General features: G+C 42.2%; 1 protein-coding gene across 1 annotated transcript in view; it reads left to right on the top strand.

The window, feature by feature from the left end:
- CNKSR3 (CNKSR family member 3) overlaps positions 1-18,216 on the top strand; it is an 86,570-nt gene that overhangs the window by 48,030 nt on the left and 20,324 nt on the right. The window contains exons 2-5 of the mRNA XM_011236187.3: positions 2,879-3,042; positions 9,279-9,481; positions 9,935-10,022; positions 17,654-17,695. Of these exons, the coding sequence (XP_011234489.1) occupies positions 2,879-3,042; positions 9,279-9,481; positions 9,935-10,022; positions 17,654-17,695 (497 nt within the window). The remainder of the gene's footprint in view (positions 1-2,878; positions 3,043-9,278; positions 9,482-9,934; positions 10,023-17,653; positions 17,696-18,216) is intronic.

The following is an 18,216-nucleotide window of genomic DNA, read 5'->3' as shown; positions in this document are numbered from 1 at the left end:
TTTAATGGACTAATTTATTCTGCACATGAAAACTAATAGGAATCTCTGTTTTATGCTTTACTTTGCGCAGTGAGCTTGCTTGGCACAGTAAACATGAATTTCAATTCTGCTGGTCCCTGGTCCTTGTTTATTTTGTTTGAGAAAGAGTTTATGACATGCGGATGAAGAGGAACTGAAATGCTGTTACATTTGTGTTGGTTTAATGGGACTGCCATAAAAAAGCACCACGGGCTGGGGTCATGAGACAACAGAGTTTATTTCCTCCCAGCTCCAGAGGCTGGAAGTCTGAGATCCTGCTGCTGGCAAGGCTGGCTTCTTTTGTGGCCTCTCTCCTTGGCTTGTAAATAGCTTTCCTCTCCCTGTGTCTTCACGCGGTCTTGCCTCCCTGTGTGTCTCCTCTTCTTATAAGGACACCAGTCATCTTGGATTAGGGCCCATCCTGATGATCTCATTTTAACTTAATCACATCTTTAGAGCTTTATCTCCAAATACAGTCACTTTCTGAGCACTAGGGGTTAGGACTTCAACATACAATTTTGGGGAGACATAATTCGGCCATAACAAAGTTTAAGTGTATATCACGGTTGTCCTAAACTTTTATGACAATTAAAACAAAAATTCCTTTTAAAGCTTAAAAATAGTCAAGGGAAGAGGACATCCTAATAGAAGATTGCAGGATATTGCTTGTGATCTGGGTTAGAACTGGCTAAGGGATTTGGGGTGAAATTCATAGTAGTGAAGACTTTTTTTGTTTGTACTTTCCCAGTTGTTTGGATTCAATGACAGTGCCTTCTAAGTACTTCTAAGGTTCCGTGATTCTCACTTAATAAGTGTTTGTAAATAGACCTTATTGCTTATTTGGGAAGATGCTTGGAGAGGAATTTTTACAATCCCATGTTTCCCAGGTAGAATGTGAAAGAGGAGAGCTTGTGTCAAACAGGCCTTGATTTGAATTCGAGGCCTCCTCTTCTTATAGCAAGCTGAAGGAGATGGCTGTAAAAATCCTTCTCTAGGCATCTTACTAGCTGTGTGGCTGTGGACTGCTTATGTAGCCCCCGTGTGCCCTAATTTAGGCATCTATAAATTGGGAAGAGAGCTAACACGGGCTTTCCTTGGCTCTTGGCACTTGTCATTATTGCTTATTGCAGATAGATGTTGTCCCTCTGTAGACGACCCTGGGTGGCGGGGCTCTGAAATGTAACCCCTGCCCCCTGGGTGGGGGATTGGTCCATACCTGCTGCCTTGGGTAGCCTCCAGTGCCTGTCGGACTCACATGCCCTGATGGCCACTTGTGGCTCGTGGCCGTCTAAGTGGAGCTGGGTTTATGTCAGTGTCTCTAATCTTGCCTGCTCTGTGATGGAGCCTCTCGGCGAGATAGATGTCACTTGAGGGAAGTTGGGTGGGTTCCAGCAGATCACCTTAAAATGATTTTTTCTTACCTTCTCTTCCTGTATTTGATGGGGTCCCCAATAGTTATAAGGACATTGTCCTTTTTATGTCTTCTCAGGGGGCAAATGATGAAAGTGTGTGGGGCCGAGGTATCATTTAGCCTAAGACATCAACTTTTAAGATCCATAGGTGCTAGTATTTTGCCCTAAGTGCTGAGTTTCCTAGTCCAGAGAACCCACATGGCAGAGCTTTGATGAGGGCTCAATGAAGTGTGTGTGTGTGTGTGTGTGTGTGTGTGTGTGTGTGTATGTGTGTGTGGTAGAGGACAGCTGCATGCCTTCCACCTACTTTATGCTAGCAATTGAATTTTCATCCTCTGTGTTGGGATTAAATTTTTATAAGCCTCGTTGAAAATACTAAGGTGGCTGTTATTATTAGGCTTGAATAGACCAATTGATTCAGTGTAAAATTTTATTCCAGTAAAACCATTGAAACAAGTTGATCAGAGAGTTCTCTCTATGGGCATAAAGATATCCAAGTTTTCTGTTAGGCTTACCTATTTTACCTATTTTAATCATTGTGTAAGAGCATTAAAATACAACAGTGTCGGCACTAGTATTTGACCTGGAGAAAGTCCCATGAGCGAACCCATTGACCATTGACTTTTTCTGGTACCACTGCTGGTATCTTTTTCTTTGGATTCTGTATTCATCAGAACTTTTTCAGTTGCAAGGGACAGAAACCCAACACAAACAAGCTTAAGCTGGAAAGGGAATTTATTTCAATTTAAGTGAAAAATTGTAGGATTCGAAATATCCTTAAGCAGGATTAGATCCAGGAGCATATAGGATATTATGGGAGCATTTTCTTTCCCTTAAATGGATTTTTTTCAGAAAACTGATGAGAAAAATGACTGCAAGCATCCGAAAAGTTGTATCCTTATGACTTCCAATTGGAGAGGAAGAACCTCTGTCTTACTATGCCCATACGTTAAATATCAGAGAAGATTCTGATTGGTTCTGTTTGGTCATCCTTGAACCTATTACTAACCGGTGGGCAGAATATTTTGGCCAGCACCCATGGCAAAGCATCTTGATTGGCAAGGCCACTGGGTGGGATCACATGGGCTGGGACAGGGCTGGTGTCCCCTCCCTGCCTCTCAAACAAACATATGTCTAGTGTACATAACCAGCATTTCCAAGTCGGCAAGGGTTTAGTGTTTATTCTTTTAGTTAAAAGGGAATGGGAAGGTAGCCATCATAAAATTGTGCTGAATCCATTTGAAAATCTTAAGCTGCACATTGCAGATCTGTTTGAGATGACAAGATGACGACACATCTGAAAAGTGTCCATCAGGTGGGGTATACGTTGTATAGACAATCAAATAGTTGGAACATAATTGGAGATTCCTGAGGTTGATTTAAATGTGAGCAGTGTTTTGAGTAAAGGTAACAAAGTGATAATAATGGACTTCTGCTTTTTTTGGTAGGGTTAGATGATTGCCTGCAACAGTATGTCCACAAGTTTGAACGGGAGAAGATAAATGGCGAGCAGCTGCTGCAGATTTCCCATCAGGATCTTGAGGAGCTGGGGGTCACACGAATTGGACACCAGGAACTTGTGTTGGAGGCTGTCGACCTTCTCTGTGCACTGGTTAGTTCGGGAAAAGATGATCTGCGCCACGATGATGTTTTTCAGAACCTCCCTCTCTCAAATTCTCAATGTCCGTGATCTAGCATCGCATCGTTTTCTATTAATGCACCATTGAAGTGAAGCATGAGCTGAAGACAGCATAAAAAAGGAAGAAAGGAAATCGTTTTCTAGATGAAGAGGTGGCAAACTGGCCTGAGGGTTAAGCCTGGCCCATTATTTTTTGTCAATAAGATTTTATTGGCATGTAGCCCCACCCGTTCATTTATGTGTTCTGTGGCTGCAGTCATGCTAGGCATGGAATAGTTGTACCAGGGATTTTGTGGCCCCCAGAGTCCAGTGTATTTACCGTCTTGCCCTTTAAGAAGCAGCTTGCCTTTTACAGAAAAAAGTCCGTGTTCATTTCATTTTCTTATCTTCTGTGGAGAGTACAAAGAGGGAGATCGTCTGGAACGATAATGCCATCTTCTAAACTGAAATGAGAAATAGGTTCTGATTTTCTTGTCTGTTTTTGTGACTGTGAAGAGCTTTTTTATGTTTCACAGGTATTTGTGGTATTTAAATAACCAGTGCTTGTGCTTCCAGTAACCAACCTGTGCAGTGGTGGCTAGATGGGAAAAACTTTGAACGTAGTTACACTTGCAGATGATTGAGCTTTGGCCTGAACGTAAGTGAGTTCAGTCCTGCCGGGTTCTGACTCTTGCATGACACCTGTGGCTGTGTGAGTAACTTTTTTAGGCATGGGCTAAAAACACCTGCTTAAGGCACTGTGTTTACACACTGGTTGCCCTGTGGTGGGATCCATGTCTGTCTGTTACGGTGCCCTGTTAAGGGATGCAGTTTCCCCAACTGTCAGGATTTGGACCCAGTCCGCAGCATTCAGGCTGGGTTAAGTAATGCTGTGAACCTGAGCCAGGGGTATATACAATTACATCACTGAGAATGGTGGGAAAGAATGTGTTCCTGATTATTTTGCCATTGCTGGTCTGCGTTCCGTTGATTATATAACACTTGCCGCATTGTGCATATTCTTCTTCTTAAAATGGACAGAGCTTTGTCTCCTGCTCTGAGATGCGCTGCTCTTGTTTACAAAAGTAATGGGGAAATTATTTGTGGTTGATAAATGAGCTGCCACAGGGGAGACGCTGTGGCCAAGTGGTGTGAGTGTTGGCCTGGGAGGCAGGCTTTTTTTGCATTCTGATCCTGGCTCCGCTACACACCCCTCACTCTGTGAGCTCCAGGGAAATGGTGGTGTCTGTTTTCCCCATCTGTCCAGTAACACTTTCTGGATGTGGCAGTACTCTACCGTGTGTTTTGCATTGCCCAGAAGATGTCTCAGAGTCCTGTTTATTATTAAAGCTGTATGGGTTTTTTTTAATACGGTGAAACATGTTTGAGTTTACTTTTATTATGCTTTCTGGGAAGATCACTTTTCCATCTTTTCTGCTCATTTGATTTGTTTCTTGCAACTTCAAGGAAGGGCTTTGAGATACATTACTTTGCAATCCACAGTATGAGAGGTGAGGAGGAAGGGTCAATTTGAGGCATGTAGTGTATAGCAAGCCAGGTAAGAAGCATAGCAACTGCTTCTCTGCTCTTGCCCCTTCCCTGCCTCTTAAAATATTGAACTAAAGTGAACAAAGCTGGACAAATGCCAGAACCTAAAGCTGCATTTTATCTCCTACAATTTCCTCCTAATTTCCTTTGTAGACAAAGTTTGACCTCAAACTCATTCTGGACATGCTTGGTGCAGTAGACTGCCAGCGAATGCATTTGACAGGAGGGGCACACAGGGGGGGTTCTGGAATGAGTGTGCCTTTTCTGGGTTGGAGAGGGTTTTAGAGAGTTTGATTAAAATGTTTTTTCATCTTGATATAATATCCTCATAAAATGTTCCTGTTGAAATGCGTATGTTTATTTTACTGTTCAATCCATTTACACTATATAGATCTTTGTGTATATGTAAATTGGTGACAATTTTTCACCTTGAACAACCCATCCCTTGGGCAGTTAATGTACATTTGCAGTGGGCCCTGGGGTTATAAAAGAGGTTGTAATGTAAACTTAGTTTAGTGGATGTTGGTTTTGTGATAGACAGGATATGAATAGAATGTAGAAGAAAGAGCAAAAACCAAACCACTGGAAAGTTCTGGAAAGAACAGGGCAGATAGAAGGGATAAAAACCTAAAATAGGGAGTAGCTATGGGTAAAGCTTCCAAAACCAGTGAGCAGATGGCCCACAAATAGCTAGTCATGGATAGAGAAGAGAGCCGGGAGAGAACACCACTGCCTCAAAATACTGACCGTGGCCTTGTATCATGAGGTGGAACCAAGACCACTTCTCAGGACTGAATTCAGAGTCTGAGACCAATTTTTCTCTACCTCTATGGGGCAGACTCTAGAGCTGCCCTTTCCAGTAGGACAGCTATTTGCCATGTGCAGCTATTTAAAGTAAATTAAAATGAAATAAAATTCACTTCCTCCGTTGCACTAAGCTGTATTTCAAGTGCTCAGAGCTGTTGGTGACTAGTGTCTACCATATTTGGGCACTTGCAGATAGAGTACATTTTCATAATTGCAACGAGTTCTATTGACTAGCAGTGGTCTGGAGGGTGCGATTGAGAGTAAGAAAATATAATTGTAACCCATTTTTGTTGCCAGATCAACCAGACCCTAGTTACCAAGACAGGCTCATATATATATAAATATAAATTAATTAATTAAATATAAAATACTATATATGTTTTAAAGACCTTATTTTGGAGAGAGAGAATGCGCATGGGCAAGGTGGGAGGGGCAGAGGGGGAGGGAGAGAGAATCTCAAGCAAGACTCCATGCTGAGTGCCAGAACCTGTCACAAGGGCTCGATCTCATGATCCTGATGAGATCAGGACCTGGTCAGATGCTTAACTGACTGAGCCACCGAGGCACCCCATATTTTTAAGGTCGAGGTAAGGTTGAGAAAGTGAACAAAGTGGGGATCAGGAACACATGTTAAGTGATGCCACCTAAATGTATGATTAAGTGAAATACCTATAACGTGTTTACCTGCCCAGGGCACTTCTGTGCACTCATACCTCCTTGAGATTATTCATTTCATCCTTTACCCATCTATGGCAAATCATGAAAAAATGTTATCCTTCTTTATGAGGAGAAATCATGCCAGAAGAGTAATCTTTGCTCACAGTTTGTATTTCACTGGATCTGGCTCATGAGTGTATTAAATGCCTTTAGGAAAAACTGTGGAATATATCTCTTAGGTTGTGACTTAATTGAGCCAAGTCAGTGAGATGGTTTAGACTGCGTGTCTCTGGTTCTCCTTGATCACGTGTTAGATCATGAACAGGGTCGGGAGGAATGGGAAAAGAAGGTAGAAGAGACATAGAAGATTCATCTTCAGCTAAAACGTGTGTAATTAAGGCACCAGAAGAGTGAGAATCTGCCTTTTTCCTTCTCTCTTTTTCCTGTCTCCTGTGTGATTTCCCCAGCCAGACCAGGAAATAGCCCCCTGATGGCTAACCTCTAATGAAGCGAGATCTCAGCAGAAGGGTTTGTGTATGTGTTTGGATTTTCAGAGACTCGTTTCATTTCTTACTTGTTTTGTATCTTCTTGATACTTTTATCTTAGCACAGTTTCTGAAGGGGACAAGTTTGAAGGAAAAGATTAATGAAGATAATCAAATCTGGTCTGAGAAATTATTCATTTTCTGTTTTTCCTTGTGGGGCAGTGAAGTCAATAATCCTTTCCTGATTATGTTTCTACATTAGAGGTTCTCTTGAGTGAATATAATCAGTTTCTTGTTCCCTTCTTGTGTGGAATGGGGTGGAAAGGGAAGGAATTGTCCTTCCTTTGCTCCTTCTTTCTGTCTTGTTAAAATTGCACTCCATTATAGCTGCATCTGTCCCTCCTTCCAGTCCTATGATTTGTTTTGGGTGGGAAACCAGAATCAGAGCACACTGAGTGGGAATGAAAAGAACCAGTTAACAAGAAGCTACACTCCCCCTTTATTTTAATATCAAAAGTGGTAGGTTTGTAGGAGATGGAGGTTTAACACTTCTTGCAACACTAAAATGCATTTAAGCCTCTTCGAGTTCAAGAAGTAAATGTTGTGGGTAGTAGTAAGAGTTCCAAGTCATTTCTGGTGACATCGACTCTAGAAAGCTGACTTTCCTAGTTTGGGTTTAGAACTCTTGATAGAAGTTGGCAGGCTGAGTAATTGACTGAATGAGGGGACAGTTCCCTGTAATCAGTCACAAGTCCTTCAAAACAAGCTTGTCATGTGGCTCTTTATCCATTCACTTGTGAGTCTTTGATTCTTTGGATTTAAGAAGCATGATGAAAATCCGTCTTTGTATTTTTGTCTTCTCTGTTGAAGGACAATGTCATATTTTAGTCTGTAGAAAATGCCAGGAAAAAAATGAAGGGATATGAGATTTGGGTAGAACGTTACTGTTAATACAAAGCACTCATTTTTATTGTGAAATTTTATTTCATAAAATTATGAAATTATGGATTTATTTTGAAAATTTTAAAGCTTGCAAAAGACAGCTTCCAGTTAACGGATCTGAGGAAGTATTTTTATATTTTTTGTTTATTTATTTTTTTGGATTCCACTCTTTTCAAAATGTCTATCTCAATTTTTTAAAAAGCACTTTTTATTTTATTACAGACAGCAGCATAGGTTTAAGCTTCACGAACGTTTCATTGCAGTGAAAACTCAGCTAGAATGTCTGTAGTCCGTGTCACCAGAAATTACCTGGAACTTTTATTACTATGCAAACATTGACTTCTTGAACATCAGGGGATGGAACAGGTTACGACAGAATGTGGGGGGAGGTAAACAGCTTGTTAGTTTGCGTAGATCCAGGGCCACTGGCCACTTTTCTCTTCCTGGTCTACTACGCATCCTGTTTTCTGTCTTCTCCTTCCATCCTGTGTTGGGCAGGGAGTGTGGACGGGGATCATGCAGCATGGGGATCGCAACCTTGTGCCCTCGCTGCTGATGGCCTTCATTAGAATCCCACCTCTCCACAGATGAGCTGGGTGGCTTTGGGGAATTAATGTAATGGCTCTGTGCTTCAGTTTCCTCACCTGAAAAGATCCTGTCATTCCCACCTTCATGTGCTCTTCGCCTGAGATAATATTTGCTGAGCACTTGGCCCAGTCTCAAGATGGCATAGAGTAAGTGTTCGATAATATTGGTCATTCTGTTATTCCCGCTCTTTCAGTGGCACCACATTCTTGCTTTGGGATGCTATTGCAACAGTATAATAGACCCCAGAAATAGCTTCATTTTTTTGTTAAAATAATGAAACACCACCTTGGGATATGTACATGCAGTTGAGTACAGAAATTCATCCCTCCTCCCCGCAAAGTCATCTCAGATGTGGGTGTTGTCCTCTGGGATTTGTTCTCTACCCATCACATGAAATTCATTTTTTCAAAGCACCTAAGTAAGTTGAACATTATCCAGAAAGAACACAGGTGAGAAACTCAAGACACGGAAATATATTTCAGGTGAATTGACATGTGGTCAGTGCTGTTGTTTCTGGGCGAGTGAGTCTCACCTGATGGAAATTCGTCTGTTCAGTGGCTACTTTATTGTCTGCTGTGCTGCCGATTTGATAGTGAGCCAGACACAGAACTTGGTTCTCGCAGACTTTGCATCTCCGTGGAGGAAGATGGCGCCAAACAGGGTGGTTCGGAGAAGTGGCAGATCGGTGATGAGCTAGAGAGTGAACTGAAGGGACATTTGGCAATGTCTGGAGACGTCTTTGGTTGTCAAAACTAGGGAGAGGGTGCTACTGGCCAGGGGTGTTGCTAAACATGTTGCAATGTACAGGAATCCTCCTTCTCCCCCTCACCTCAACTGCAACGGAGACTACTGGGCTTTAATGTCAGTAGGGCTCAGGCTAAGAAACTGCTCTAAATAGTCAAGGAAGCCTCAAAGAGAAGGGAACCTTTGGGTTAGTAGGTAAATATGAGAAAGAGCTATTCATGCGAAGATTTGTGACAGGAGCATTTTGAAGTAGCAAGAACAAAGTCCCTGAGACAGGAGTAAGCGGGAGGAGGGACAGAAGAGGCTGGAGTGGGTAAGATCAGCCCTGTGGGTAAATCATGTAGGGTTTTATGGCTGTCGTAAGAGTTATTTAAGTTGCTCAATGGGCTTTTGAGTTATGTTGAGAGTTTGGACATTGTTGATTGTTTTGAATTTTTCCCTTGATTTTATTTTCCACAGAATTATGGCCTGGAAACTGATAACATGAAGAACTTAGTTCTGAAGCTGCGAGCATCTTCCCACAACTTACAAAATTACATAAGTAGCCGGCGGAAAAGTCCGGCTTATGATGGAAACACTTCCCACAAGCCCCCCAATGAGTTCCTGACTTCTGTGGTGGAGCTAATTGGTGCTGCTAAGGCCTTGTTGGCTTGGCTGGACCGGTAAGTGATGTGTGTGCTTGACCGTCCGAGCAGGTGAGGGCCTGGGCCGCACACTGGCCTGTCTGTTGTCTTAGAGAAATGAGCTGGTGTCCCTTTCCTATCCCTTCCACTGCACCTCTGGGATTTCTGGCTCAGTGGGGATTTTAGGGTCCCTTTGGAAGCTACTGAAAGGATGAATACTGGAAAAATTAAGCTCCCCTTGGAGAAGGCATGGAACCATCATGCTGAAACTGTGTTTCACTGTGGTGAAATGTCCGTGATTATTTGGTTGGTCTGAAGGCTGTCAGTTGCACTTCTGTGTCTCTTTTCTGTTCAGATTCCTGTTTTTGAGAGGAAACAGTTGCATGACCTGTCTTTGAAACCAGCCAGTGGTGTGGCTATGCTTATCAGCATACAGTGCGGGATCCCGGTGCCCCCACCCTCTTTTTTAAAAGAATGTTTGTTGCTTTCTAGGGCTCCATTTACAGGGATCACGGATTTCTCAGTAACGAAGAACAAAATCATTCAGCTTTGCCTGGACCTGACCACTACCGTCCAGAAGGTCAGTGCATCATTGTTGCTTTTTAACATTGTTCCCTCCCTCTGCCCTGTCCTCTTCTTCTGAGGGCGCACATGCTTTTTGCTTTTCTGCCCCTCACCATTTTTTTTCCCATCCCAACTGGGGAAAGATGAAAGGCTTTTAATTAGATGCATTGTACAGATGGTTTCTGGAAAGTGACCAGTAGCCATTACATCAAAGATTACCTTCTTTTGTTTTAAAATAGTGCAAACCTGTACTTTCTCTAAACTGTTAGAGCACTTAATTTTTTAAAATAGAAACTCTGGAGGAACTAAATGACATACAGTTAAGAAATGCTAAGGAGGGAAGAATCACGGGAAGGATTGAGGTGGGATTCAGGTATAGGTATGGGGCTGGAGTGACCTTCCTTGAGAAGGTGATGCTTGAGTAAACTGACCAGTGTGACTCTGTGCTTGTCTGGAGGAAATGGGCTTCTTAGGTCGTCTTGGGGTGTTTTCCTGGTCGTCACAGAGGTGTTGATTGTTATGAACTGATGGTAGAAAAAGTCTGCCCGTGGGAGGTGCAGATCCTGAGCTCTTCACGTCAGGACAAGGCTGCCTGCCGAGTATCCTCATCACGCTCGCCCCTCCTTCGGGCCTCACGCCGCCTGGCACGTGAGAAGTGGTGATTTTTAAATGTGTGTTTAAATAAATGAGATAATGCTTTTGACACATCAGCCAATGAGAATTTGTCACTTATGGGGAGAAATTTAACCCAAACTTAGGGGACACAAGACGTATTGTTTTTGTTTTCCCTTTGGTGCTCATTGAGCATATGCTTCAGAGACAGATAGCCGTGGGTTCAAATGCTACCTCTAATTAGTCCTGGGACCCTGGACAAGGCGCTTAAAACTTAGGAGCCTCCGTTTTTTTGTCTGTAAAATGGGAATAGTAATATTTACCTTACTGAATGATATGGCAGGATTTCTACAAGTCATTGTTGAATAAGAAAAAAAGGAAAAAAATGTAATATAAGGATAAATGGTGACCCCCCCCCAAAATACGAAAATGTATGTTTTTATGTATTGATAATACACATACATCCAAAAACCTTTGTACAAAGGAGTAAGTAAAGTAGGCAGTTTGGAAGAAAAGTTGGGAGGGAGAGAAGTGGGGATGGAGCATAGGAGCCAAGCCCCCTCCACCCCAGGAAGGAAAAGAAACTCTTCTTTCATTTACAAAGAATATTACGTGATCACATGTATGTATTTGTGTAAAATTAGAATAGAGAAATAATGTAAAATATTTTATTTTAAAATGATAATATCTACCTCAGAAGATTGGTATGAAGATTAAATGAGATGTGATATATGGCAAGCACAGTGGCCACGAGAAAGAATAGCAGATAGTAGGAAATATAAAAATCATGCCTTGTACTGGTTTTCTGGAAACAAACTTGATGGTTTAAGGAGAGGAAGTTAACAAGTATGTTGGTCTTTTTTTCTGTTGTTGGGGTTTTTTTTGTTGTTTATTTAAATTTGAACAATTTTTAAGGATGACGGCTGGTAAAATATGAATAGACATGGGAATATCATTTTATGAACTTAGAGTGAAAAAGATGTTAGGCTCTTGTGAACATACGTTGTCTTCAGCAATTAGAGAACACAGGTGCCTTGGCAAGTGGAATATTTGTGCGCACACAGATTAGAAATAACAGCTATATGCCAAAAAACTAAGCAATCCTGGAAGAGATGGAGGCCTTCCTGGAAACCTATAAACTACCAAGACTGAAACAGGAAGAAATAGATTTCTTAAATAGGCCAATTAACTATGAAGAAATTGAGTCAGTGATAAACAACCTTCCAAATAATAAAACTCCAGGCCCAGACGGTTTTCCTGGGGAATTCTACCAAACATTCAAAGAAGAAATAATACCTATTCTCCTAAAGCTATTTCAAAAAATAGAAACAGAAGGAAAGCTACCAAACTCATTCTATGAGGCTAATATTACCTTGATCCCCAAACCAGGCAAAGACCCCCTCAAAAAGGAGAATTACAGACCGATTTCTCTAATGAATATGGATGCCAAAATCCTCAACAAGATCCTTGCTAATAGAATCCAACAGTACATTAAAAGGATTATCCATCATGACCAAGTGGGATTCATACCTGGGATGCAAGCATGGTTCAACACTCGCAAATCAATCAATGTGATACATCATATCAACAAGAAAAGACTCAAGAACCATATGATCCTCTCAATTGATGCAGAAAAAGCATTTGACAAAATACAGCATCCTTTCCTGATTAAAACCCTTCAGAGTGTAGGAATAGAGGGTACATTTCTCAATCTCATAAAAGCCATCTATGAAAAGCCTACTGCAAGCATTATTCTCAATGGGGAAAAGCTGGAAGCCTTTCCCTTAAGATCAGGAACACGACAAGGATGCCCACTCTCGCCACTATTATTCAACATAGTACTAGAAGTCCTTGCAACAGCAATCAGAAGACAAAAAGGGATCAAAGGTATCCAAATCGGCAAAGAAGAAGTCAAACTGTCTCTCTTTGCAGATGACATGATACTCTATATGGAAAACCCAAAGGAATCCACTCCCAAACTATTAGAAGTTATAGAACAATTCAGTAAGGTGGCAGGATACAAAATCAATGCCCAGAAATCAGTTGCATTTCTATACACGAATAACGAGACTGAAGAAAGAGAAATTAGGGAATCCATCCCATTTACAATAACACCAAAAACCATACGTTACCTTGGAATTAACTTAACCAGAGACGTAAAGGACCTATATCCTAGAAACTATAGATCACTTTTGAAAGATATTGAGGAAGACATAAAAAGATGGAAAAATATTCCATGCTCATGGATTGGAAGAATTAACATAGTTAAAATGTCCATACTACCCAGAGCAATCTACACTTTCAATGCTATCCCGATCAAAATACCGAGGACATTTTTCAAAGAACTGGAACAAATAGTCCTTAAATTTGTATGGAACCAGAAAAGGCCCCGAATCTCCAAGGAACTGTTGAAAAGGAAAAACAAAGCTGGGGGCATCACAATGCCGGATTTCGAGCTGTACTACAAAGCTGTGATCACAAAGACAGCATGGTACTGGCACAAAAACAGACACATCGACCAATGGAACAGAATAGAGAACCCAGAAATGGACCCTCGGCTCTTTGGGCAACTAATCTTTGATAAAGCAGGAAAAAACATCCGGTGGAAAAAAGACAGTCTCTTCAATAAATGGTGCTGGGAAAATTGGACAGCTACATGCAAAAGAATGAAACTTGACCACTCTCTCACACCATACACAAAAATAAACTCCAAATGGATGAAAGACCTCAATGTGAGACAGGAATCCATCAAAATTCTAGAGGAGAACATAGGCAACAACTTCTATGACATCGGCCAGAGCAACCTTTTTCACGACACATCTCCAAAGGCAAGAGAAATAAAAGATAAAATGAACTTATGGGACTTTATCAGGATAAAGAGCTTCTGCACAGCCAAGGAAACAGTCAAAAAAACTAAGAGACAGCCCACGGAATGGGAGAATATATTTGCAAAGGACACCACAGATAAAGGACTGGTATCCAAGATCTACAAAGAACTTCTCAAACTCAATACACGAGAAACAAATAAACAAATCATAAAATGGGCAGAAGATATGAACAGACACTTTTCCAATGAAGACATACAAATGGCTAACAGACACATGAAAAAATGTTCAAAATCATTAGCCATCAGGGAAATTCAAATCAAAACCACACTGAGATACCACCTTACGCCAGTTAGAATGGCAAAGATAGACAAGGCAAGAAACAACAATTGTTGGAGAGGATGTGGAGAAAGGGGATCCCTCCTACATTGTTGGTGGGAATGCAAGTTGGTACAGCCACTCTGGAAAACAGTGTGGAGGTCCCTTAAAAAGTTAAAAATTGAACTACCCTATGACCCAGCCATTGCACTACTGGGTGTTTACCCCAAAGATACAGACGTAGTAAAGAGAAGGGCCATATGCACCCCAATGTTCATAGCTGCATTGTCCACAATAGCCAAATCATGGAAGGAGCCGAGATGCCCTTCAACAGATGACTGGATTAAGAAGCTGTGGTCCATATATACAATGGAATATTACTCAGCTATCAGAAAGAACGAATTCTCAACATTTGCTGCAACATGGACGGCACTGGAGGAGATAATGCTAAGTGAAATAAGTCAAGCAGAGAAAGACAATTATCATATGATTTCTCTCATCTATGGAACATAAGAACTAGGATGATCGGTAGGGGAAGAAAGGGATAAAGAAAAGGGGGGTAATCAGAAGGGGGAATGAAACATGAGAGACTATGGACTATGAGAAACAAACTGAAGACTTCAGAGGGGAGGGGGTGGGGGAATGGGATAGACTGGTGATGGGTAGTAAGGAGGGCACGTATTGCATGGTGCACTGGGTGTTATACGCAAAATGAAGCATCAAACTTTACATCGGAATCCGGGGATGTACTGTATGGTGATTAACATAATATAATAAAATAAAAAAAAAAACAACAAACTTGGTGAATGGGCTGAATGCCTTTTTCTATGTGGCGTGTGATGGCAGCGACAGGACTGAATGAGCCGGGAGACTTCACACTCTTGCAGCGAGGAGAAGTACAGTTTTCTTCAAAACTTCTTGGCAGAAGGTCTCTTAACTTCTCTGGAAGAAGCCTGTCTTTTCCATTTATTCCTTTTCTCTGGGAAATTTAAGGAATGGAAGTTGTGTCTTTCTTTCCAGTGACAAGGAGCTTGTTCTCCTTGGGTCTTTATTCCTTTCGTCTCCGTCTGTGAGGAGAGACGTTTGCTTGTCCTTCTGCTCCTTTCTCTCCCCCATGTGTTCCATCTGTCCTCCTCTTTCTTTTTACTCTGTCTGCATCCTTCCGTTTAAGGATAACATGTCCATCTCCTGATTGGAAGGGTAAATAGTTGCCACTTTTTCCCCTGGGAGGAGACTGCGCCCTTCTTGTAAGCGTGCCTCAGCTGCTGTCCCACCCAAGTCCACGGGTAGAGCTCCCGTCCAGTTTTCAGGCTCTGCCGTCCGATGGAGGGAACTGGGGTGGGAAGGCGTTGGGCTCTGTATCTTCAGTCCGTCCTCGTGAAGTTGCGGCGACATGAAGACCGCAGTCATGGTGCTGAGAGACGAAATGACAGTGGCAGGCACCAGGGTTCCAGTGTGGAGAAAAATGGGGGGAAGGAGCAATAGACAGCCCAGGAGGACTGAACAGAAAGCGAGGTGGCCACGGAAGCAGAGAAGGAAGAAGCCACGAGAGCATTTATTGAGTGCTGGTTGTGTCTCGGGCATGTGCAACATCTTTGACACCTGTTACCGCATTTACTTCTCAGCAGATCTCTGAGCTAGGGTTTATTGTTCCTGCTTCACAGAGGAGGAGACACAGCACGGAGAGGGTGACAGGTTGCTCAAGCCTCCTCAGTTGGTAAGAAGGTAGAATGAGGCAGAGCCGCGGAGGGAAGGGCTACCTGATGGCGGCCCTGGCGGGGTCCTTGCCGGGCAGGCTGGCCTGAGTCTGCTGATCCGGGTGACCAAGGAATGTGACAGAGGTCAGCTCCACGGTCTGGCTCCTGAGGGATGACTTGGTTCCAGAACTTCTTTTTCCCATTCCATTGCCTTTATGCCAAACAACATGAAGTCATGCTTGCAGCTGCTTCCTCCCAGTAGGAACGGGTGTGGGAACCCACGCTTATGGTGGTAGAAGGTAAAAAGGGAGCTCTTTCGCATGCTGACTGGAACAATTTTGGGAGGCAGGAGAGCCCCTCTCCTGTCTTGGTTCCGATGCCACAGGGAGCCCATTTTCTTGGTGGCTTCTTGATCGGTCAGGGAATCAAGTGTCAGGAACCATGAGGGCCCACCACCACCTTGAATCGTGGGCCCTGGTGTATCGAGAGGAGCTCTCTGTCTGTGGGTGATTATCTCATGAGGATGACAGAGCTCACATCATTTGTAATGAAAAATCCTAAACACATATTATTAGTTTTATTTCTAACACAAGACCACATAAGTATTCTGTTTGCTAAAATTGACATTTATTTAATAATTCTGTCTTTCCGATGGATTTAATAGGGGTTGAGCTGTTGTGGGAGTTGATGGTTTAGTTCTGTGCACGAGAGGGAGGAGGAACAGCCCATTTTTGAGCTATGATTATTCTAGTTTACAGAAGTTGCTCCTGTAGTTTGAGTTTGTATCAGATTCACGCATGTAAAAATACATCTCTAAATTTCTTCTTTTAAGTGTTTTCTTACTTGGCTGCTCTTTTCCTGAGAATCAGTGTAAATTTTGGGAGTGGTGGAATATTATTGTTTCCCACATTTTTTATTTTATTTTTTATTTTTATTTTTTAAAAGATTTTATTTATTTATTCGACAGAGAGAGAGACAGCCAGCGAGAGAGGGAACACAAGCAGGGGGAGTGGGAGAGGAAGAAGCAGGCTCATAGTGGAAGAGCCTGATGTGGGGCTCGATCCCAGATCGCTGGGATCACACCCTGAGCTGAAGGCAGACGCTTAACCGCTGTGCCACCCAGGCGCCCCTCCCACATTTTTTAATCTAGTAGAGAATTTTTTTTAGGAAGACACCAAAAATCTGATTACAAAATAATGTAGGGTAGAATATGGTACATTTCTAACCCAGCCCCCCCACCCCCAGTAGCAGTAGGACAATGACCTCAAATGACTTTTGACTGAAGTGAAAATCTTTGACAATTCCTTTCATGTACCTGAAAGAATTAGGATGTCCTAGTTTGGGATTAGACTTAATGGTGCAAAATAAACTCTAAAGAATCTAGTCCCCTTTTTTTCTGCATACTCTGCCATATAGATGGGAAACCTCTGCTGTAGACCAGTTCTGGAAGGTTAACTGTGAGAGTTTGACATCGGCGGCTTCACTGTGACCACTTTTAGACAGGACAGTGGTGACTCCTATAATCAGCCAACTGGGTTCGTACAGTTCTGAGTCTTTTGTTCTTAAACTGAGTAAATAATGCTTTGCATTCCAGCCCTTTATTTAATGTCATCAATAGCATACCTCAAGACCACTTTTTTGGCAGCGTGTTAATGAATGTTTTGTTGAACCCTTTTCATTTATTAAGGACTGAGATATCTGATTTAATCTCAGTGGTGCTTAAAATAAACTTCTGTGGCTACGTTTATTCAAGCCCTTATTTGAAAGCTATTCTTATAGGCAGGTCCAGAACTAAAAGATTCCTGGCTTGTTGGCCAAGGGCTGGCTGAGTGCGGGGTCACATTCGGGAGCCATTGTCAGGTTTCTTGGACTTGATTTCTGGCTTACTGCTCTCTGCACAGTCTAGATGGTTGGTGGATTTCAGTTCAGTTATTTCCACAGGTTTTCTGATTAAATAATTGGTCGAGTGTGTTCCTTGGATGATAAGTTCCTTCTGTCAGGAGAGACCAGAGTCTTGGGAGGATTTGGACGTCCCCCTCTGTGCCCTCTGTATTCAGTGCAGGACTCCTTGGGCTGCAGGGTGAGGGGTGTGCCAAGGACCATCTTGGGCTCCAGGAAGTGCCTATAGAGCTAAGCCAGCGGTTTTTGGAAGTTTCTAGCTCTTATGGTTTTCTTTTTCTTCTTTCCTTCTTTAGGATTGCCTTGTAGCAGAAATGGAGGAAAAAGTTTTAACCGTAGTAAGTATACCTTTTAAAAGTTACTGTAAAATTCCTTTCCCCAAACCAGTGGTACTCACATCAATTCAGGCAAAAGCTCTGTGGCTAATTCCTTCAGGATATACTTCGAAATATTGGCTTTTTGGGAGTTGAGTCTATTAATTTAGGTCGAAAGGGAAGAATAAAAGTTATTTAATAACAAGAAAATGACTGCTGTGAAAATTCCTGTGCTTGCTTGGGTAATGGGGGTCTCTGTCTCCTCCGAACATTTCATTAGGTACAATTTTACTTAAATTACTGGCTAGCCTGTTAATCAAGGGTGCACTGATCTGCAGATGTCACTTTAGGAACATTTTGATTAAAAAAAAAAAATCCTTGGCAAAAACCTTATGATGGGGGGGGGAATGTGCTGTGATTGTTTAAAGAGATTTTGTGACTGTTCATCGTTGCTTCCTCCCTTTGACATAAGCTGGCCTGTGCTCTTTTGATAAGGCCTTCCTCCCACTGATGTTGAGGAATTTAGCAATGAAATGGCTATAAAT

This window comes from Ailuropoda melanoleuca, chromosome 10, assembly GCF_002007445.2.
Source record: "Ailuropoda melanoleuca isolate Jingjing chromosome 10, ASM200744v2, whole genome shotgun sequence".
Classification (NCBI taxonomy): domain Eukaryota; kingdom Metazoa; phylum Chordata; class Mammalia; order Carnivora; family Ursidae; genus Ailuropoda; species Ailuropoda melanoleuca.
Note: the sequence above shows the minus strand (reverse complement) of the source record. Positions and strands in the feature narration are given on the sequence as shown.